We start from the raw sequence: 24,537 nt of genomic DNA, 5'->3' as shown, positions 1-24,537 counted from the left end.
CACAAGAGAAGAGTGAGAACGGCACAGCGTGGGACGCTCCAAGGCCTCGCAAATCAGACATGTTAGAACTTAACTCCCCCCACCCTTTATTTTGTTACTGTTGATTCTGTGGGAATAACAACTCCTAACTCTAGAAGGGACTTCCAGTGCCCAAACTGCAAAAGGGTAACAAGCATGGCAGTATTTTCCTGTAGCATCCTTGTCGAGAATGACGAGACCTTGTAAGTCAGTTTTGTGCAGAGGCTTTTTGTGCTTTGGCCCCTGATGATGACAGTCCTACATCTGGACCGAGGTACAAAGCCATGGTGGTCCTGAAGAAGCAAGCAGACAGATCCCACTGGAAATACACCACCAGACACAAGGCAGTGGGAAGAGGTGTTACTCTAAAATGAGGGATTAGTACGAGGGTCCCTCATGTTGGCACAGTTCAGGTAAAACCCCAGAGAACGCAAGGATGTTGCTGTTATGTCAAGAATCACGTGACTCATAAAATATTACTTTAACTAACAATTAAGGGAGGGAAAAAAACAAACAAAAAACAAAAAAAACCCCAACCCAAACCAAACAAAACAAGATCAAAGTTTGCCCTGAAGACACAAAGGAATATTTCTTCCATTCTGCAGCAAGACTCGCAAATTCTGTCACCCTCCAAGACGGGGCCATGACACACTCACCTGCTGCAGGTCAGCAGCTCAGCCCAAGGGTTTGGTAAACCAGGGAACTACTGGAACTATCTGAAATCACTTTCCAGCACACAGCTGCTGCACAACAGCCCTTCAGTGCACACTGCACTGGAAACCAACACGCCACACAGATACCCGAGAAGGTAAGAAAATCTGCTCGCATCCTCCTGCTCTCTGAAAAGGGTTTCTTTAAACTGCTGATGCACGCCCAGCTGGATGATGCCAAGTGACATTTCCAAGGAAATTCTGCAGCCCAGACTGGTAAATTTTGACTTAAAGTTACATTGTTTTAATTATAGAAAGCTCATCAAAATTCAACACAAGTGTTCCTGCACAGGCAGAGCAATGTCACGTCGTTCCTCTGCCTCAGACCTTCAGATCATTCTGTTTCCATACAAACTGCTATGTTTTTCTTATTTACCTTCCCAACAATGTTCTGTACAGTATTAGAATAAGACTTTCACAGTCCATTATCCTGACCTGTAGCCTGAAGGTTATGGACCATGACACAATCCTGTCCTCAAATTAAAAATCTGTCAGAAGAAAAAATAAAAAAAGAAAAAAAAATCCATAATCTTAGAAAAATGTCTGTATTTCCATTATAGATAATTTACGTAGTGATACAGGATTAAAAAAAAATGGTCAAGACTCAAACATTAACAGCGTGACATCAGGATAGGTAAGAGAGTAGGCTTGTTAAAGCTGTTTAATTTTAAAAGACAAGCAAAAGACTTCTAGAGAAATTGATATTCTAAAACAATTTGCATCCTATTAATAGCAACATGTGAGCACTTGAAAGTCAAATATTAATTAGCAATGTATTATTATAAATATTAATATAATATTTTATATAAATATTAAATAATTAATATAAACACTAAAGTCAAAAGCCCACACAATTTAAGAAGTAGAGTCTAGCAAAACGTCAGGTACTGATGCCACAGCTTCACACAGGAGATTCACGTCCTGTTCACGAAACAAATGGAACACCAAAATCCATTTCTCTTTGGACATTCCCCCCAAAAAGTGTCATATAGACACTAAATACCTATGTCAGCACGTTACAAGAGAGTTATTACAGAAACCCTACAGATCAGCAACTGAGGCACATGAGTTAACATAAATGAAATTAAATCTAATTGAGACTTTTTGGTTAATAAAAAATATTTTTAAACACTTCTGGGTTCTGAGTGCACTGCTGGATTCACACCCCACAGATCTACGAGTGGCTCGGTGTTCTGGGAGGATCTGCTGCTTTCACAGGACAATGCAGAGAAATAAACCCAACATACAGCACACAGCAACATTTAATAACCTTGATTTTTTTTCTGTGAACACAGCTGGTAGTAATTTATGATGCTCTGGCAAGTGAAGCCACTGGCTGACTTAGCGAGTTTTTCCCATCCCCGTTTCTATGATTAGACCCCGGGTGTAAATATGACACCAGCCGAAAAAGTCACATCCCTTACCCACAGCTTAGCGATCCCAACTCACATAACCACGGGGAAACACAACAGAGCCTGAGCTTTGGGGCACTGTGGAAAAACCAGCTGTTCACAAAACTAAGACAAATCACATCAGAAAATTTAAAAGGCTGGGGTTTTGGATTTTTCCTCCCTGATGAGCTGAGGCTATGGACTGCTTCTGAGGAACGCTACACAAGTCTATTTTGGTAGGCCAGACTGCAAGACTTCAGCCTTCCAGCATGTCCCAACACCTGCTTGCCACCACACCACAGCCTGCTGAAAGAATCTGCATGCAATGGTCCCTCTAAGTGTTTCACCCCGGCCATGAATCCCACCAGTGCCAGGCTGCTCATTTTGCCCTTTTACTGGTCTCCTTAAGTGCTTTTTCCTCTCTGGTTTTTTTTCCTATTTTTCCTTCCCTAGTATCCCACTTCAGTTTATTTGTCCTTTCCTGTTGAAAGGAGAGCCTGTCTATTCTTGGAAGAGTTTTGGCTCCCAAAATAAACTGCTTAACTATGTATCTGTTACACTCAGATTGATGTCACATCAGACCCTGACAACGTGCTACAACAGGAATGCAACTGCAGCAAAGAACCCCAGCATTTCTGCAAGCCCTGCTTTGCAAAGGCTTTCAAAGTAAAATTGCGTACAAAAACGTAACACACTCTACCCAAACATCAAAACATTTCCATTTACTCTTCTCGCTACGTAAATGTTGATATAATTTTTAAAGCAGTTCTTGCCTGGTATCTAATAGTAAAAAGAACCACCACACTGAAGAGGAGAAATCAGGGTAACCAGATTACACTGGGAATTCTTTTTAATCGAGCTGAATGTTACAATTTTGCTGTCAGCAAACAAAAGTTACAAACAGGTAGGGCGGTTTAAAGGAAGAAGATAAAAAGGGGATCTAGATAATAAGCGGATAATAATGGGAGCCTTTCATCTGAGTGAACCCTTTGAGTCTGGTCCAGGACACTAATAATTGCAAGCAGCTCATTAGTTATGGCTAAAAATTTCGTTCTGTTCTCAATATAGACAGACACTCATGTCAGGAAAAGGCACTTGTTGACAATAATAACAGAAGCAGCAGGGATCAAATAGACGGGGAACTTTCCCCTCATTTACAGAAGAGCTGCTGCTCAAACTGGGCTGTAGCACACTGACTGCTCAGTGCCCTGAGCTGGGGATGCAGAGCTTGTGCCTCCAAGAGAAAAAGGAAAGCTAAACTGCCACCACTGACCTCCCCCCCCTCAACATACAGAGAAAGAACTATACAGAATTTCACCACTGCAAGGGGCAATAAACATGTCCTGAACTTTAAAAAATAACAGCAGTAGCTGCTTCGAGAACTGTCATTTCACTCGAACTACTAAAAAATGCATCAATATAACATCAATAAAGATTGTGAAGCACTCTCAAATATGTCCTGAGAACTGAGAACTGAAATATCCACCACATAAAGCCCATAATCCATCTCCAAGTACCAGACTGTGCCAAGAAGATATTCCAGTTTCAACATTCGAATGACTCGCACCAAAATACAAAACCAAAACACGCCAACTGAAAGTTTATTTTGAATAAACAAAAACTGCAAAGCCAAAAATCATCGTGGAGTTGGACTATTCTGCACGTGACACAAGCTTTGGCCAAACCCTGCCCTAAAGGCCACGGTATTGTGGGAGTCTGCCCAGTAGGAGCATTCACTGGGAACTCCTGCTCCTTGGAAAGATGAAAACCAAAGTCCAGTTAAGAAATCTCCCCTAAAAAGGTATCTGTGATTTCCTTGGAGATGTGAAGAACTCAACTGTTTTGTTTCCAGCATACATGAATTTTCCAAGGGGGGGGGGGGAGAAAAAAATCCTCAAATCAGTGATACCACTTTGATTGGTGGGGGAGATCTTTGCAGCTTTCTTCTATTTTCATGAAGTTCCTATAAATCTTTTGGGTCACTGGCACTGTAGGTGAAGTCAGACAGGATTGTTCTCATCAGCTCAGTGGGATTTTTGTGTGACATGCATTCCCTCACAGGAAGTTTTTCTACGTGTCTTCCTTTGTGAAATCATGGGTTTTAAGACTGACAGCAGTAAAGACTCTTGACTAACATATGAATAAGAAATTAAATTATCAGTGATTAGGGTAGCATAAACCATCACAAGCAGGGCAATATACTTAAAGAAATCCTTGGCAGTAATCCCACAGCCAACACAGACTTACAGATTTGTTTAGAATCACCCAGGAAGAACTGCAGTCAATCAGCCTTCTCTAAACAACATATACATTAATGATGATGCTGGGACGTGAGCAGCAAAATTATCCATTATCAAACAGTAGCCAAGATGCTGGAATACTTGAAGCCTTATACAGAAATAGCCTCTTGAGAATAAATAGTTGGAAACAAGAACAGTATCAGATCTACATCAAATTCAAAACAGAAGAGACTTAGAAGCCAGTAACATAACCTTATGAGGAAGAGTCCATTAGAGCATAGTGATAAATACGAGTACTTTCATTACTCATTTCAGAACTAGACAAACTTTTTTATTATTATTATTATTTTTTTTTCTGGCTCTGATGCCGCAAATGCCCTTAGGCAAATCATCTTGTCCTATGATTTAAGATTACAGATTTTTTTTTAAGCATAAATTATAACTAAAAATAACCGTCCAAGGAAGGCATAAAATCCAGCAGACATCCAAAAAATCCCCAAAGCTGCGTTTTTGAAATAACTTTTAATCTGAAGATAAAAATCACTACAGTCTACAAAAAGTATGTCACTGACTTATTAGGGTATGGTACTGTGAGTACCTAAAGACAAAAAGCTGCCTTAGTGAAGTCCCAAGGAAACAGGCCTTTACCTTAGAGACCTCAAGCAACTGTCTTTTGAAATAAAAGGCAAGATGGTCCTGTTTCAAAACAGAGATTGTTACGTTCTGCTCCCATTTTATGTTCTCCAAGGATGGTCAATGTAAGAGTGAAGTGTTCACTTTAAGGCTCATTAAGCCCCACGTAGCAATAAAGTGCATTACAGTTGGTAAGTTTTCTCCCAAAGGTGGTTACAATTCCACAGACTAACCAGTGTCCTTTTTGCCAAGCTGTAACTGGAACAGTTGAGCACATTTATGGAGCTGCAGTGGTTAAACCTGATGTAAACAGGTCTATTTAGTGATTTATAACACTACAGGTGTGAAGGTTTCTCAATCTGGGGGGGGGGGTGTGTGTGTGGAAGTTCAACTTTGAATTATTATAGTTTCATTAGGTGGGGGGGAGAAAAACCAACTCTACAATCAACCTCAAACATCTGAAACAGAACAATGGTGCTCAAATGTCTTACATCTGGAGGGGTTGAGGACTCTGTAGCAGCACCCTTCAATAAAGAATGGCACAGCAACCTTACCAAGGCACACTGGTACCAAATTCAAGAGGACTACCAAAGATAGGCTTTATTCAACAGAATAAGCACATACCTCACTGTGTTGTGCATTTCTTACCCCCCCACTGGTGCCTGTATACCCACTGAAATGAGAGACAAGTGAAATCATGGGGGTTTTTGTTTCACTGTTGCACATGGGGAAAAAGAGGAGTATGTTAAAAATCTATGAATTGAGAGACTGAAGTTACAACAGGAGTTAACTGAAGATAAAAGAGGACTGGCTTCATAAATGTCTCCAAATCATCAGTGTGCCTCAATGCAAGCTTGCTATGATTTAAAAGTGGTGAATAAATGCAAGTGTAATTACAATTGTCACACTTTCGGTATCTTCTAAACAGTAAACAGGAACAAGCAAAAACCAGCTGATGAAGTCAACACTTACAACTTATCCACGCAGCTTTAGATAAGAATATTCTGAAACAAATACCACCCCAAAGCCACTGCATGTGCCACTGCTGCAGCAAGGAGTTGTTGCTGTGTCATAACTGTGTCAAAAAAAAAAAGAAATCACAAAAATATCGAGGCAATGTTTACAAGTTGCGTGATTACTTTAAAGGTAATTATTTAGCTACAACACATGACCCTTATTTCCCTATGAAAGGCTCTCTACTTAACTGGATTAACACACTATTGATAGCTAAATTCCACTGCCGGAGGCTACTGTCAAGTCATCATTTCCAGAACAAACCTATAAGCTATTTTCTTTATCCTGTGTGCAACTATTACAACAAGCTCATCATGAATTTGCTTCCAAAGTGCTCTAAAAAGAAGAAAAAAAAACCCTGCTGCAAAGAACATTCAAGAGATGCATGACACATGATTACCTGTTCTAATGAAATTAGACTGTACATCAGTCACAGGTTGGGAGGCTGAACACATTTTGCAGTCAACCAAGAATATAACATCCGATTTTTCAACATTGGTGATTTTGGTTTTCAGTTAAGATGCTGTGAAAATTGACTATTGCCTAGAACTCAACTCCCAGATGCTTTCTAGGGAAAGCAAACCCAGCTCTGCATTCTCAGCAAATATTTCCCGTGAAAACCTTCACATTTTTCTGATCCAGAGCAGCCCTTAGAGAGATGTGCACCCAATTTCTCCACCCCACTTCCTAACACACGCCATACACGGGAGATTTCACGTGGAGAAGTCAGCTAGGAGAGAACAGAAGCAACCTGACTCAGAACAACCTTTCCTGCACAAACATGCACTCAGGGAAAGGCCACTGGAAAACACTCCCCATCCTGCACTGCTCAGCTTTGCAGAGCCCTCCCTCACCCTCCCATTTCTGCAGGATGGTAACACAGAGGTAGAACGAGGAAGAGGAATTCCTGACCCCTCTGTTTTCATGGGATCATCAAAAACCATATCAATACAAGCACAACTCCCCTTTTTTATCTGATTCCCATTTGTAGCATCTAATGAAAATCAGAAAGAAACTGAAAAGAAACCCTAAAACTGGAGTCGTAGTTTGCTCCTACTGTACTTCACATAAAGGGAATTTATTTTAAAGTTAAGCTTAGTAACAGGAACAAAAACAATTAAAAAAAAAACCAACAACCAATTGGTTCCAAACAGGGGAATTTTGAAGTCTAACTTCCTTCCTCCTCCCCCAGCCACACTCTCCGTTTCCTGATGTTGATAATGCCAAGTGGGACACAGAGCACAGGCCTTCCTAATGAAGGGCCCCAAAATATCCCTATGAAGGGTCAAAGGGGAGTCACCAAAAGAGGTTAAAGTACACAAGGAACACAACCCAAAGAAAACATTTTTGTTAGGGGCAGGACAGGCTGATGGACTCGGAAAACAAGGTACAGTTCCCTCGTTGTGCGTTCTGGCAAAAAGTGCTCCCCTACTGTACTCATCCAGGGCTGCTCGGAAAATTTCATGAGACCATCTTTCCAACACAACTTACCCTGTTTTCCTGGGCTCTTGTCTGCCTCAGCAACATCAGCAGCCAATTTCAAAGCGCTGGGCACTCATGCAATAAAATTGTCTGCTGCGCCACAGGAGCAGCTCCCCACCCCGGACCTTTCCAGACAGCAAAGCACAACATAACATCTATTGCAGAAAACATAACTGGGCTTGCAGGGGGCTTCTCTGCAGAATTTGGCCAGGCCAGAAGTGTATGTCATAGGAAAAAAAAAAATAAAGGCACAAAAAACTACCTCTAATGTGCTATTAGACACAAAATGTCCAACTACAGAAGCCAGGAGAATGTACCAGGAATCATCAATATAAATGTGTTTTTGCTATCCATCACTAGCACAGACTGGATTCTGACTGGATCTTTCATCATCCAGGGCTGGTTTCATATTCTTCAGGAGGTTGTTAGAGGCTCACACGTGTATTTGGCAGCTGAATGGGTTACGTTTGATAGAGGAGAAATAATGAGATTAAGCAAAGGAAGAATCCTCCTTTACAAAGCAAAGGATATTGTAAATGACATCCAGGTCTGCTTGAAATACATCTGCTGCTCGACAGAATGTGTGTATAATAGTTATTTTTATTATGGTAAGCTGTATCAAAAACGTTACCACTAAGCCTCGAAAACGATACCCCTAATTGTGCAAATTACACAAACCAGGTTTCAAAGCACAGCAAAGTTTGCACATTTTTTCTTAGGCAAGTCACACGTGAGCCCGATAAAGGGGAAAAAAAAAACAAACAAACCATGGATACTAAAAAAGAAAAAGAAATTGAAAATTTAGTTTGATTATAAATGAAAAGAACAACAATTAAAATGTTTTCTTTAAAATCCAGTTTAACCTCTAAGATTGACAAAGAATAAAAAAGAAGACTGTGTTAAACCACATCCCAGATTAATACCCAGGGAAATGGGCATTAATCCCTTTCAGCTTACCTTTCAGTAATGTGCAGCAGTTCATTCAGTGTAAGAAAAAAAAAAAACAAAACAAAACCAAAATAGAATAACTGTTGCAAAAAAAGGGGGGGGGGGGGAACACATTTTGACTGTGCAAAAGAAAATATTCGTGATGGCACATTTTCAGTGACTCCCTTTGCATTCCTACCCCTTTTTGCACACTTAAAAATTCCACCGTGCCCGCGGCGTCGCCGCCCTGAGCCGGACGGGAGCGTGGGAAGGGTCCAGTTGCGTAAGAGGTTCTTAAGGCAGCAAAGCTGGGGCTGCTTAACTAACTGCACATACTTAAATAACTCCAAATAATTCTACTGGATTAGCCAGCCACCCTCCCTGAGCAGAGAGCTGCCCACCTGCGGTACAAAAGGAGTTGCTCAAACTCCCCCTCTCTGTGAGCGTTCCGTGCTCCCAGGTGGGAGATGCCGACCCTTGTGCACTTCCCATGACACAGAATAGCACTTGACCACTGCTCCTAGGAGAGCCACGTGCTTCCAAAGGAGGGAAGAATTCCCTAAGCACAGAACTTAATCATGCTGCACCAATAAGGTAAATACGACTCCCACCCAAAAGTCAATTTAAAGGCATAAAGTATTTTCCCTCCCAGAGGGGAATGGCACCTTGCAGCACTGATAGCCCTAAAGAGGCATCTGCTCAAGCTGCTGCAGTTAAAGGACAGTGCTCAGCAGAAATACGGGAAGAATCCCACATCTCAGTATTTCAGATGTCAAGCACCGTGAGCGTGTTTTAGAGAAATCCGGGCTAATCTTGATTTTTCAGATATTTACTCACAGGCTCACACCTACGGAAGTTTGGCACAAAACACTGCATACTAGTTAAAGAAGGTGAGACATTATAAAATATTTGTTTGTTGGAGGGATGGTAAAAAAATCAACCAAATCACACAACAGAAGAAAAATTAAATACAGCAATGCACTGCTCAGAGGGGGCAGTCCTGTAAGTACAGCTATATCCAGCTACAGTTATCTTCACATGATTCTGAGCACTCTCTTCCCATTCCTCCATACATTTTGGGTGGGGATGTCTTTTGCTTTTGGGGGTTTGTGGCTTTTGGGTTGGTTGGGTTGGTTGCTGGGTGGAGGCTTCTTTTTGTTTGGACTGGGGTGGGGAGCGAGGGGGTCCAGCTGTTTTGTCTTGTGTTGTTAAATAAAGTTCCCTGCCCCGTCTGCAGAGTTTTCTGTTCCTCTCGCAGTGCCAGTCATGAGAAGCAAGAATTGAGCAACGAGCTGGAGAGAGAACTAAGAACACGGATGCTTAGTCCACATCAGGAAATCATTTCCACTTTAGAAGTCAGGAAGCTTTTCACACATTACTCCACAAGTCTCCGTGCCCCATCCCGCTGAAGAAGAGAATCTGCTGTCATGCCGCACAAACGTAAACAAGCACATCAACAACCTCTGGATTTAATTATACTGTGTTGTTGCTGCTTTTTCACATTTGCACTACCACTCTCCCCAGACAAGAATGAACAACCCCAGACCTCTGGGTTGTTTTCTACAGCACGCAAAGGCAACGAGCATATAATTCGGTTAGCCCAGAGCTATGCACACACACACACACCGAGCAGCCAGATGGCTACTGCAAAACAGCAAGGGTAACTGCCAGCTTCTTCCTTTTCACCTTACAGGGATCACCAGTTTGAATCTTCCCTCTACTCTGCAGCAACTGTTCATACCGTGCTGGTATTTGGCACCTTCAGGGCTTTGACCTCCTGTCAGATTTGGGTTGAAGCACTTGAAGGTTCAGTGGTACTGGGACGAATGCACGCTTTATGCACTTGTAACCAGTCAGATGAGAAAGCTCAGAGGTCAGCTCTGAAGTTTTTCCAAAAATCCTGCTAGATTACACCCACCCAGCAACCTATGGATTTCTTATTGCAGGAGTTTCTTGCACTACCCATTTCAGAAGCGCAAGAGCAGCCCACTAAATGTCCCCTCCAACAAGCTGGCCACGGTCCATTTTCATTACAGGTGCTTTTCCTTGTCCTCACAGCTCCCCACTGGAAAGTTATTGGTGTAAAATACACAGAGAAATTTCAGAGATTAGTTTGTAACCATTCTCTAATGAAACAGTCAAAACATGCAAAGAATCTTTAAGAACTACACGGGCATTGTCTTGTGCAGAAGAAAAATTAAGCTACATAACTCTTAGCTTAAAACTGCAAAAGGAATCCACTTAGATGACTGCAATTAAACCACAGAATACTTGTACTTTTTGATTTGCTAAACCACACCAGACTGTGTACTGCCTTTCATTTTTGCTTTCACCTCAAAGCCCATAAGTCACTTGCTTGACAAACTATTGTCTCACAAAAGTTCTCTCTTAAGGCACAGCCCCAGGAAAAAAACAGCTATGAAAGGGGAAAAAAATGTCTGAAAATATCTTTAGAAACTTCTGAAGCAAAGCTAAAATCAAAGCACAACAGCAAGGGGAAATGAGTTGTTGCATCCAGCTCCACACATGCCTCAGACACAAAAACGATGCAATTCATGGCCACACTGGTTCCAGTTCACTTCTGGGCCAAGCAAAGATCTTCAGAATCCATCTCGAAGATGCCCAACAAGATGTTCCCTGGTGCTCATCTGAGCATGTCCCTGGCATTGCTTGTGTCCTAAACCACAGGAACACTCCTCCTCCACAGCAGGAACACTGCTCCTTCACTGCAGTCATCCCTGGGGGGGTTCAACACGCCTGCCCTGAGCACCAGCCTGGCACCCACCACCAGAAACACGTGGAAATCCAGAGCAAGGACCGTGCACAAACTAGGAAATTACAGGTCTCCCGTGCTGGGAGGGGAAACAGCACTAATTACAAAGCAATTAGCTTCTACTAGAAGTTTAATTGTGTCATTAAAGGAGAGGGTAAGGGCTGAGGTTACTGTTGGGCATTTGATATTCCTAATTCATATAACACCATCTTCTTTGAAATGGTTAAATTGGTACAGATTCTGTACCTTGGGGGGACGTGACCTATATATACACTGGTTAAAAAATGCTTGGGCAGGTATTACACAGGCATTATTTCATCCAGGCCTGCAGCAGAGTCAGGGGTCTCATGTAAGCTCAGCCCTCTGTACACGGAGGACCAAAGTGCTGAAGTGTCAAAAATCAGCTGTGGAACAGGGAATGGCATACAGGCATGACCTCCATCCCATTTAGGAAATTTAAATATCAGACTAAATTTAGGGGCTTGTCTTTTACGTCAGATACCTCGATATTCAAAAAGGGTCAGGGGGGAGTCATTTGATGATATTTGTACACGGGCTACTGACAATGCTACAGGGAGAAACACAAAGAAGAAAAAGCGCCTCACGTGTACAGATGCTTAATAATCATAACCAACAAAACCTCAGAAGAACCAGAGATGAAGTGAAGACAAAATTAGCGCTAATTTGGCTCAGGAAATCCTGAAGTTGTTCTTTCAGGAAGGCAACCAACTGCATGGCCACAAACTGACTAACCCAAATGGCCCACGGCACCGCTCCACGAGCAACCACCCCTGTGGGACAGCCATTCAGAGGGCAGGGTGGAGTGTTCTGCCACTAACGACACATGCTAATTCCTAATTATCCTGCTGTGTAACACCCTGCGGGGTTGCAGGTTTTTCCCCTTGTTAAGTATCTGTCAGTTCTCCCGCCTTTTTTTTTTTTTTTTTTTTTTTTTTTTTTTTTTTTTTTTTTTTTTTTTTTTTTTTTTTTTTTTTTTTTTTTTTTTTTTTTTTTTTTTTTTTTTTTTTTTTTTGGTAGGATTTTAGCAGCAAAATATCCTCTGCCCATACACTGCCTCTAAATAGGAAAATTACACAGAACAAGGCAGTGCCAGGGATGAAAGTGGTGCTGGCCATGAAAAATACAGGTCACTGGCAGCTCAGTGAGAGAAGACTCACACAAGTTCATCTACTGGTGGGGCCAAGAGACCAGTAAAGAAACAGCAAGAAATGAACTTCAGCATCAGATTGATTTTTTTTTCATGCCTCTCTCTACAGAAGTTACACAGCAGAGTCAGACAGACACCAACTTTAACTACAGAGCTTTCCCAGGAAAGCTTTCAATTTAGGAGAACTTTCTTACTGGAAATTGCTGAAATAATTCAAGGCTCTACGAAAAACCGAAGCGCAGCCAGAAGCCATACCATATAATCTACAAATTACATCCTCCTGTTCTACTTCCTAGGGCTCTTGTTACCAAAAATGGCCCTCTGCTCCACTTCTAGCTGCTCTTCCAGAGAGGTGAAGCGTTCAAAACCAGCTGCATCTCCACACAATGCTGTGCGTGGAGATGTGTGTCCAGGGTAGGGCAACAAAGGTTTTGGGGGAGATCTTATTGCTCTCTACAACGACCTGAAAAGAGGTTGTGGCGAGGTGGGGGGCGGCCTGTTCTCCCAAACAGCGACTAACAGGACAAGGGGAAGCAGCCTCAAGTTGCACCAAGGAAGGCTGAGGTTGAAAACAGGAAAAATTTCATCACTGTCAGAGTGACTGAGCGTTAACAGGCTGCCCGGGGATGTGGGGAAGTCACCCAGCGAACAAGGAGATGTGGTACTTCACAATATGGTTTAGCTGGCAGGGTGGTGCTCGGCTTAGTGAACTCAAAAAACTGGCCACCTGGAAGACACAGATGTTTAAATGCAGCTCAGAAACCATGTTTATAGTGACAGGGGGGGACAAGTGTGTGTGAAAATGGTGAAGAAAACTTCAAAGTGTTAAAAACACTCTTAAAACACTCACGGGCAAATAACGTACTTTTTATAAAAAATACAAACTAGATCCTGACCGGATGGCAAGAAGTGAAAGAGAGAAAATCAAGAGCTCAAAAATTTAAACACTACTGGGGATCAAAAAGGGCACTGAGAACAACATTCAGTGCTGTTAGTGTGAACATTGCTTTTGCCATCAAATTTTTGGCAAGTATCAAGTGCTATTATTGATTTGCAACCCACAGCATACCCTACTAGTTCTTCCAGTTGATAAAACAGCAGTTTAATAACTCAATACAGTGTTGCATTTATATAAAAGCCTTGTACATAAGTGATGTGATGCCTGCAGTTTTTCAAAGAAGTCATGAAATGCACACGTTCAGAAGTTATCAGGGAATTCGGTTTTATTGAAAGCAAGTAATAAAAATAATGAAAAAAACTCCAATTCAATTCCTAAAATCGATTTGGGGCAATTAAAATACATTTTCGATTCACACTAATTTTGAATCTTCAACATTAAAATAAAGTTGTGTGCACTACACTTAAGCAATAAAGCATACTCTTGTGAAAGACTTCCTCACCAAGTATTTGCTGGTTTTAAGTATTTTGAACACTTAGAAAGATTTACTGCAAGGGTGAGACCCTATCATTCTCAAAAACATCCAAGAAGGCATTCAAAACAATGCAATTCTGAATAAAGGGAACCATGTAAAGACATGATATTTTGTGAGAGATTTCTGCGCTGTCCTGGGACAACAGAAATATCCCTGGTATTTACAGTGGGGGAAATGTTCTTAAGGTAACATCACAGTCTCAGAATGCCACTTCTCGAGAATCTTATCTGTGAAACGCTTTTTTGGCTTGCTTCTCCCAGGCCCCTAATCCCATCTCACTTGTTAGAAGCTGTTTTATTAACGGTCCAAGCAAAAAAATCCCTCCAAAACACTTGCAGGATCAAGGACCTTCGAATGCACAGTACAGCATTTACCAGTCCAGACATTTCAGGCAACTTATTTTCATCCGAAGTGTCATTTTACTTAACTACGTCCCAAATACTTGCTTTTATGTCAGAAACCTCTACCACTTTCCACCCTGCTGATTTAGATCCAGCGCTGTCTGCTCTCAGGACAGAAAATGCACAGCCACGTTTTCAGAAGAGGCCCAGCGGGAGCAATTAGACACAACATTTACAATTACAACGCTGCAGCTACTACTGATACTTTCTGCAGCTGAAGATATCCGATACGTCCACGCTCACGTACGCGCAGATGAACAGATCTCGGTGACATAAATATCACGTTTCAGTGGATCTATTTTAATGCGTGAAAAATAAAAGCTGCTTCCCAAAACCTCAGCCAGGACAAACACAAGGTCTGTCATTCAGCCTCAGAAAAACTGCAATACAGCAAGAATCAAGAGCTTTTTTTTGCCTTCAGAGTTATGAAAGGATTTCCCTCCTGGTGGAACTGAAGCGATCTAAAGATCAAGAGAATGCTTATCTGAACTCTGATTTAAAGTTGTTGCTCCAGCCGTTGTGAATAACTTGAAATCTGGGCTGACATTACTAGAAACTCCACGGTACCTTCCAATGGTTCATGTGTTACCCCAGCTTATGTTACTCAGAAAAGCTCTAGCTCAGAAAAACAACCAACCTGAAGGCTGGATGTCATTTCATCCCCTCCCATCCCCACAATTCTCATCTGGATCTTCGGAGAGGATTTAAATTTAAAAAAAAAACAAAACCAAAACCACAAAAAACCCCCAACACACAAACAACCCCAAAGTTGCCAAATCACAGTAATCCTGCCATTCTTTTCTACAGAAAAAATTAAAATAAAATAAAAAACCAAGCACAACAAAATCAAACACCACACACCATTACCACAAAAAAAAAAAATCTACTCTTATTTTGTGCTTCTATGAACAGAGAATAATAAGGTATTACAGACCATGATATGTTGACTAGAAAATAATGAGATAATTGGAAATGCATTTGTTATCAAACAGCTACACAAACATGAAGTTATGATGAGCTAAGATTGCCACTCCTGGATTATACTCATAATGGTTCAGGTTCAAGTCCGAGTAATCATGAACTAAAGAAGCTGAAAATGGGAATTCAATTTAAAAAAAAAATTAATGAGCAGTACACAAAAAGTGCAAACAAAGTCTTGCCAGATCAATAAGGTAATTTGTTCTCAGTCACAAGCCCCAAAACCTCATCTTCACACGAAGTTCCGTTCGCTTGGATAAGGTTAAAAACCAGCAGCCGCAGCTCTGCAACTTTAAAGGGAGGGGGGGGAAAAAAAAACAACAAACCCTGCTAAGTGTCCCAATTCACTTGTAATGGCAATTCCTTACATTATCAGGACTTTCTTATATATCCCACTGACAGTAACCATGCTCACAGTAGAGCAGCTGACTTTGAACACGCTGACCTTGAGCGAGCCAACGACCTCGGCAGCTCGTACTTCTGGCTTATTTCACTGCAACAGCGAAACAGCCTCACCATCTATAGAAGTCTGGAGCCTCTGGCCACCACCCCTGACTATTTTAAGATATCCCAATACACTTCAGTGATGCACAGTTCAAAGTGATAGAATAACATCTGCTAGCATGTTGAAGTGCAAGTTGTTTACAGAGGCGTTTTTAGCTTGTTCTCGTAACCGTGCTTCCCTGTCTATGACAGAAAAATCGATTTATTCATAGAGCTTTGCCTCTCATTTAAATGTCTAAACCCCCAAATTTACTAAATATTGAGCGAGAATTTTAGGCATTGTGAAAGGAGAAAAAACAAGGCATCCCACTCTAGATAAAGCTTATTTAGAAACTTCAAGTATGTGACAGTAATGGGTGGACTTGAAAAGACTCTGGCTTCCTGAGATGTCAGTTTTGCACAACTTCTCCCCCTGGTCACCATCATAAAGAAATTCTGTATTAGGATAGGTATTTGTATACAGGTTTTTAAGTGCTATTTTAAACATACAGCAGTTGTGTGTTGATCTGATGTTGGGAGAAGATAACCATCGAGTTGCTCGGATGCAGCGTTGTGTTACTGAGTCGTAATAACCCACCCTGCTGACAACCCTAACCTAGAAAGAGAAAACATTCCATTTAAAAAAAAAAAAAAAAGGCAACATTTTAGGGAGTCACTGTCAGCTTGTGTTCTCGGGAGCCCCTGGAGTGACAGGGACTATGTCTAACCAAATCACCAAGGCCACTGAGAAAACAAGCCTCTCTGGGAATTCATGGGCAGGAGAATTTTCTTCTAATTTTGAAGGAATGTGCGTAAGAAATCAAATAAATTGCGTAAGTTTGAGGGGGGGGAAGCCAGCGTAAGCTGTTGTTGGTCTATTCTGAAACTCAGCATGAAGCTGAAGAAGTCATAAATAAAAAAGCTGTTCTAGTACAAGAGCCTCAGAGCACACACTGCCCTCCTCACGGGAGCCCAGCTCATGGGCAGTAATTAAGCCACACAGTTCAACTACTTTATTGTTTTTCCAAAACCCTTCAAAACAGGAGAGACCCATATCAGATCAAATCACTCTCTGAGCCACAGCACAACTGACTGGGCGAGTGAAAACAGTGTCAGGAGCACAGGACACGGTGACGGTCACTCTTCCTCTGTCCTCTTTGATCCTTCACAGCAGAGGAGGGTGGGAGAAGGAGAGGGGGAAGAGCCTGCTCTCATCCACCAGGAATACATCCAACAGCGATTTTTCCATCTCTCTGAGCTCCGTTGCAACACTATTGACATTTGGCATTTTGTCTGGAACAACTCTGTTGATTAGCAACTATCCTTAGCTGGAAGGCTGGAGGGAGAATATCCCTGTCAGATTCAGGAATGAGTTGACTCCACTGAGTGCATCTTCTTCCCTCACTTGCTTTTCCTCAGGAGTGCACTGCTGAATACCTGGGATTGTATCTGACTACTGTCACCAGCGGAGCAGAGAAACACTTCCAAATAATCAAACACCTTCCATTCTGCCAGCACTGAAGTTGTCCACCAGCCTATTGCAGGTTCAGCTGGTGCCCCATTTAATAAGGAGATCAATTATGTTGCTTTCCACTCATCTCACGTTCCCAGTGAATTCGCCTATGCTAATCAGCAGTTTGCATATGGACCACTGGGTGCCAACAGGAAAACCCTTCCATCAGGGAACTGGAGTGCTTGTTCTCCAGACATATTTTCAGTGAAGTTTCCAGCTGTCCTCCAACAGCAGTATAACCTGGCACACCGTGGAGATGATGTTTTCTTCGGAGACAGGAGTTGAAATAACCGTCCAGGCGGCCACATGGGCAACCAGACAAGCCCCTTTTGGGAGCACCAGGAGCTGGCAGTGAAGCAGCACACTCACTCCTACACCTGCAGTGGCTACTGGTAAGCCCATGATGCGAGAAGGATTTTATGAATGATGAGCTCTGTGAGGTTTACTGAAGTCTCATCTGCAAAATCCTCCTAGGAAGACAACCCAAATGAAATCAACATGAAGGTGACTCCCCGTGGAAAACAGAAATGTGTTGCCTCTGAATGCAACGCTTCCCGTGACAACAGAAATGAAGGTAACTTGGCTCCCTGAAGCAGATGGGCAGGACTACCCTGACCATTACAGATCATTTGACTCTTCTTGGAGGGCACTGCCATTCCAAAGCCCCTCTTCTCATCCATACTTCCCTGAATGCATCCCACCTCAGCAGAGAGGCAACACAAAGGCAAATGACTTCCAGAGGGAAACACCACGCCCTGGGAAAACTTTCTGCCTTGCCAGATGAGCACAAAATGACCAGATTTAGAAATAAATGTTTTCATTCCGCTCCTCCACAGCCTCACTGTGCGATAAGGGGGGGGAAGAAGCTTCCCTTTTGGGATGCAACACTCCCCTTTTCACGGTTTGGGGCACAGCTGACCAAAAGAATATTAACATACTGATCATAGCATGCCCATAAATGACAAAAAGCTGCATCACCTACGCCGTATGTAAGGGCATTTTCTTTTGAAGATGTACACACTGCCTAGTTATTTCCCTCCCTAGATCACTCACTAAAGGTCAACAGTCTTAACGTGTGAGGCCAGCAGCAAAGAAAAGGCTTCAAATACCAGATCTCTCTAGTCCACAGCTATTAAAAAATCCAGAGCAGCACAAAACCAGCGTGTCAGCACAAGCACCGTCTTTTAGGGGAAGAGTACAGAGAACAACATTTCATCTTCGAAACAAATAAAAAATCATCATCTGTGACTTCAGACGGTGTCTTGCAGTTGGTATTTCTTCATATCCCTACTCTACTATTTCTAGCAATATAACAGCCAGGAGTTTCCAAAAGGTAAAGAAATGTCAAAATCTGTTTTTCAACCTTGTTTTAACCATTTTCTTCTTTCTCTTCGCTTGACATAGTTGAAACAGGAAGGTATCAAGTCATTATCACTCCATCCCGGTTTGTCTCCATTCTTCTGCTGGTTTGTACCCTTTTAAAATTCAATTAGTCTCACTTTTTTAGGACCTCTCCTCATACAAAATACTGCAATATTTCCAATAGTCATCATTATGTCACCTCTCCTTGTGCTACAGGCTAAGTAGCAGCCCATTATCCATTCACCTGGCTGTACTATGTTCCATGCCTTAAGTCCTAATCCTCTTATTACTTATTTTTCCAATTCATTACTCACTTCCTCTTAGGGATGCAAAGCAGTGACACCAGCGTTCAAAATAAACACCCTGACAGTGGAGAATGCCACCAAGTCCATTCTCACAACCATCAGCTCACTGTGGTCCCAAGAACGAAAAAATAAATAAATAAACAAACAAACAAAAAAAGAAGTAGTGATAAGATTGGGGGGGGGGGGAAACAAACAACAAACAACCTTTTCTCTGCAGCCCTGCTTCCCCTCAATCTACATCGTCATTTAAGGGCATTTCATTCCATCCTCTTCCAGAATCTCAGATCCTAATTTAGTCATTTTAAAACAAAATGTTTCCTCTTATTAACTTTCTTCAAACTCTCTCTGGCTGAGTGCTTTTACACAGCAGAACGGGCCAGGTTCCCATCACATTTACTTAAGAAATATCCCCATGGATGTCAAAACCAGCACATCCTGCCTGTCACTTGGAGCAAACCTCACGCACTGTCACCCCTGACCAGGCAAGGATCCCCACTGTCACAGTTCAAAGCACAAATCATGCCAGTACACCTCCAGCTCAGCACAGAAACCATTCCCAAAGCTTGTACACAACGGTGTGAGATGATGTGATCACACTGATAAAAAGAGGGGCTGGAGCGAACCAGCACTTTCCAAAAAACACTTCCAATTGGAACTCGGATTAACTTTGCTTGAAGCTTTAACTTAAAAAAAACTATTTAAATGACCAGTTTCCTGTTAAAGAACATAAAACAAACACACACCACCAATGAGCTTAAGGGACAAGAAGAAAAAATGTGGGGGAAAATATATTTCAGTAGCAGTCCCAACTGCTGCTCGATTTTTTTAAAGGGTTTGTTTCAATGTTATCATAGTTAAACAAGTCAAACCTGCACTATGACTCCCACCCTTTTCCAACGCAAAAAGCATTTAAGTACAGTTATATTTTATGAAGTAGCTCTTTATTTTATTGACAAAAAGCAAATTCTCTTGCAAAATAAATTCCATCCCAATACAATGTATTCTCTGAAGGCCCTTCTCATTCTTTTTTAAGGCTTTTTCTCTACCCTGTTTTTTGAGGCATCCTCTATTTTGAGACCTTTTGAACAAAATCTCTATTTTCTGATATTATTTACACTGGTCAGGTGCTTCCAAAGGAATAAAGAGAAATGTTGACAAACTGCCAAGCTACACAAAGTTAATCTGAATCACACAATTGGTAGAGAGCTATGCATCTATGATGAAATCCAGCATGCTAAAAACCTTCTCAGTAGTAAAACTTTTGCTGAAAATAATCTTGAGATACAGTATTTTCCTTTTTTTTTTCCTAAATTATCTTAACCACAGTTTAGATATTCATACAAATATTACACCAAAACTATTCAAGTAGACAGACCCTGATCTTTTTTCTTTTTTTACGTCCTTTTTTAAAGTTTCCAAAAATCACTGACCTAAATGCTACTTTATAGGAGGATTATAAAACTATACAAGACAAAGAACACCATCTTCTAGGGAACAGCCTGAATATTTACAAAGCACTTAAATGCAGCCCAATGAGCAGGTCAAAATGCTACATAAACTATATGAACTATTTAAACTATATGAACTATATAAACTATATAAACTATAGGTGCAAAGGAAATACCCAGCCAAGCAAAACAGAACCACAGCTACTACATTTTTATGTAGGCAACTAAATAAGCACAACACCACTCTGCCTACTGAGCCATCTGAAAGAGAGCAGAACCAACATTTGAAAGCAGTTGTAGCTGAGGCTGAAGTGCCACAATAGGACCACCCAGCCTGGCTGTCCCCAGACTCCCCTTTTCAGGGAGGGAGGAGGGAGAAGGGGCAGCGGCTCAAAATAATCTCCAATTGCTTCAACAAATTAAAAAAGCCAAAAACGGGCAGGAAAACATTCTCAGACCACGCACCTTGAGTATCTCTGCTGGATTACAGATTTGTACAGAAGGGCTTGATGGCTGCACTTGTCTAGAACCTCACAGAACTCATGCCATCTTCTCAAGTTTTCCTCCTGAGGGGCCCAAACCCACAGTATCTGCTGTGGGGTACAGCTATTGCACCAAAAGGGACTCTCCAGGGCCTTCATTTCTTATTCCCTCTGGTGCACATTTTTGTATAATGTGGCCATGCATCAATCCACGTCGTTTCCCAATTTAGTTTTCTGTTGATGAACTCTGGGTACTTTTCAAACCCTTTGCTGCAGTTTGCAATTAAGAAACGGAGAATGCAGGTGATGAACTGGAATACTTTCTGTGAGCACTGCACATGAAGTGTTCTTGTTTACAAGCTACAGCCAAAAGAATAGTCAGATCCTTCTGGTAGGAACTCCAGTCACTCGTTTCATCAAGCCTAGAGTTGCACTGCACAATTCATTCCTTTCCAGAATGAATAACTATAAAATATTTAAAATTTTCTTCAAAGTACCCATTATCCTATTTTACTAGCATTTTGTTGAATTGGCAGACAGGCAATACCCAAGGCATGCTATTGTCACTGATGCAGAGCACAACTGAAAAAGGTCTTCAATCAAGACAACTTCAGCTTAGGAGGAAGACAAAAGGACTAAAGATTGATAGTTTTTGAACGCCACACAGATTGGATAATTATGTGAAGAAAGGTTTGAAAAACAAACAAACGGAAATATCAAAAATATTTGTCCATTTTTTGAGGCAAATGTAGAATGCAACCGTGTACCAAAAGCACTTTAAATGCCTGCCTGGTATCACCTTAAACATTTAAGTATCCTATCATCCACTAACTCCAGAAGTTCACTGAAGTCCACTGCTGCTGCAGGCACTCAGTCAGAATGGAGTTTCTAAGTACTAGGGAAAATATTTACAAGTTCTGGAGAAAAACAGAGGCATTTACATAATCTCTGGCAACAGGATATAGAAGTATGGCACTTGTAGTACACTGTCCAGCTGCTTACAGGAAAAAACCCATCATCATGTTAGGAAGGCAGGAAAGGCACCCTAAACAAACAAGAGAAAGATAATTTTTTTCTCTTTTCCTTTTAAAAAGTCTCATCAGCGGTCTCAAAATAACACTAAGAGATGACTTCAGAGTGCAACACAAAACATACTTCCAGAAAAAAAAAAAACACACACAACAAAACAACACTGTAAAAAAAAAAAAAAATTTAAAGCAACTATTCACATTCAGAATGGAAACCAGCCACTTAACCTTCGTGTGGCCTACGTTCTTGGATGGTTCTTATTGTTTCTAAATTATTATTTACCTGGAAGAGTAATTCCTTAAGAAAATGCTAAAACCTTGTTCCATTGAAGGTTAAAAAAAAAAAAAAAATTAAAGTAAGAGACACCTACCTGTAATACCGAGATTGTAAATAAGTGGAACAAATAGTCTTTGATACATGGCTGGCAGACCCGAAGTCTATGACTTTGACCCGGTAAGGCTGCCGGACAGGATCCACCAACATAATGTTCTCTGGTTTGAGGTCAGCATGGATTAAACCCAGACTTTTCAGTTTTTTCAGTGCAGTGGCCACCTGTTGCAGAATGGGCCGTATTACTTTGAGCTGCAGGGGGCTGAATTTGTTTTGCTTCAGGAAGTCGTACAAATTCTGCTCCAGCATCTCAAAAACCAGACAAGTGTGGTTACGATGCTGAAAGCACTCGTAGGCTCTCACAAAGTTGAATTCATCAGCGTTCTCAGTGCTCAGCCTCGCTAAGATGCTCACTTCTATCTGCCCCTGGCGCGCGTACGAAGGATGATTCTTCAGGATTTTGATCGCCACGATCTCGTTCGTCCCCCTCTTCCAGCACTTCACGACTTGCCCGAAGGTCCCTCGCCCAAGGAAATCCAGAACCTCGTAGGTGTTTTTCACGGAGCACAACACCTCGTGCTGCACCAACTGGTAATCTCCATCCCCGCTCGTGCCGCTCGGTTTCGCGGGGGCGGCCGTCGTCACGACCGCCACCGGGTTCCCCACGCTGGTTTGCAACATGGCAGGCAGGATGGACAGTTCGTCAACAATCTGCATCGTGCCGCTCTGGTTATCCAGCTCTTCGCTCTTACGCTTCAGTCCACATCGCTGGGGTCCTTCCAGGAGATCCGACCGGCTTCCCTGCGTCCCGGCCCGAGGCGCCTCCAGCTGGGGCTGCTGCACCCACGCTGCCAACGCTTTTGTAGCACCTGCAGTATTTTTTAAAGCAACAGCATTTGACTGCAACCAAAAGTTCCGTCCTCGAGGTCTGTCAAACGGGCTTTTAGTCTGAAAGAAAGCACTAACCCTGTGGGGGGAAATTCCAAAGTTTTTACCATTCACGTAGATTTGCGGGTAGGTTCTCTCGTGGTACACGCAGCTGCTTGGTTCTAGTTTGAGTTTCTTCACACTACAAAAGGCACTTGACTGGGTTTGATAAACATATGGTGGATAGACCAAGACTTGTGAGGCCATACCTATGGAGAAGATACAAAAGGAAAAACAAGTGAAAATTCTACACACGTCCACGCTTTGCAGCAGCTGCTCCTAAAAAAAAAAAAAAAATCAGGACACGAGTCCAAACGAGCCAGTCTACAGTTGTGACGTATTTCGGTTTTTGTGGCTGATACAAGGCCCTAATGCCTTACCAGAGCACACACTTCAGCGCACTAGGGCTTTGACAGCAGCAGATTACTGCAGTTAGGTTCACAGGGTAGGACTGAGATAGTTTGCAGCAGGCCACTGAGTGTGAATTTTCAAGTGCAGGACCCACCTTTGCGCTATTAAAAACTCAGGTTTCATTTAAACCCTCCCACACCGTTGGCACATACAGAAGTACCACAGCGTTCAGCGACATAACTGAAAAACCCGTTCAAATACTTATCAGAGATGACATAAAATAACTCAGGAATCCTCAACGGTGAGATAAAGCTACCTGTTACACAAGATACCCGACCTACTCATTGGAAGCCCCACCAGGCTTCAGAGAACAGACAGACAACGACCCAACTGTCAAAGCTGGAAGAATTCGGCTGTGATGAAAGCGAAAGTGATCGAGCCATGTGATGGGGCCCGAAATAACTTAGGGGCGTGTGTATATACACATAAACAACCACAACTTTCCAGTAAATTACGATGTACAGTAACCTAATCCATTCACCAAAGGCAGGTGATTTTCCCAGGTTATATTCCACCCCGGTGCAGAAGTTCCCATATGAGTTGTAGGGGGTAGAAGCACTGAGTTTAACTTCCAGGTTTCCTCTTTCCACTGACCCTGCTGTCCCCTTCCAAACCTGTCAAACACCAGCCTTAGACTTATCTGTCACCTAATGTTAAACACTAAGAAAAAAGGCCCTGGATGGGCCCCACCATACAAGGTTTCGTGGAAGTTATGGAAGTTATACCAGTCTGATCAGCTCCCAGAGACAAATTCAACACCAATAATACCTTAATTAAATCACTTAATCATACCAAGCACATGAAAATTCTGGTAATAGGTATTTAAATTGCAGATGAGTCACATAAAAGTTGAACCAGACGTTGCAACAACTCTGATCAAATGAAAACTAACCAAACGCGCAGCGTAATTATTCTGGAGCTGTGATTTGATTTATGCAAATTTGCATTTAGATACCTTCAGAGCAATTAAAATAATCATACCAACACCTCGGTTTAGCATCCTCTAATGGGTTTTGTCCCAGCTGTGGCAGAAAACTTCAAAGCCCTTTCCTCCCCAGAGCTGTTTGCCCAGAGCCAGA

General features: G+C 42.0%; 1 protein-coding gene across 4 annotated transcripts in view; it reads right to left on the bottom strand.

The window, feature by feature from the left end:
• Positions 1–24,537, bottom strand: part of HIPK3 (homeodomain interacting protein kinase 3) — a 65,858-nt gene that overhangs the window by 27,889 nt on the left and 13,432 nt on the right. For all 4 annotated transcript variants that reach the window (XM_027905333.1, XM_027905335.1, XM_027905334.1 and 1 more), the window contains exon 2: positions 22,161–23,256. In XM_027905333.1, the coding sequence (XP_027761134.1) occupies positions 22,161–23,254 (1,094 nt within the window). In that variant the 5' untranslated portion in view covers positions 23,255–23,256. The remainder of the gene's footprint in view (positions 1–22,160; positions 23,257–24,537) is intronic.

Source organism: Empidonax traillii, unplaced genomic scaffold, assembly GCF_003031625.1.
Source record: "Empidonax traillii isolate 1590-97213 ecotype Southwest subspecies unplaced genomic scaffold, ASM303162v1 scaffold1145:size269165, whole genome shotgun sequence".
Classification (NCBI taxonomy): domain Eukaryota; kingdom Metazoa; phylum Chordata; class Aves; order Passeriformes; family Tyrannidae; genus Empidonax; species Empidonax traillii.
This window is presented reverse-complemented; position numbering and strand designations above follow the sequence as displayed.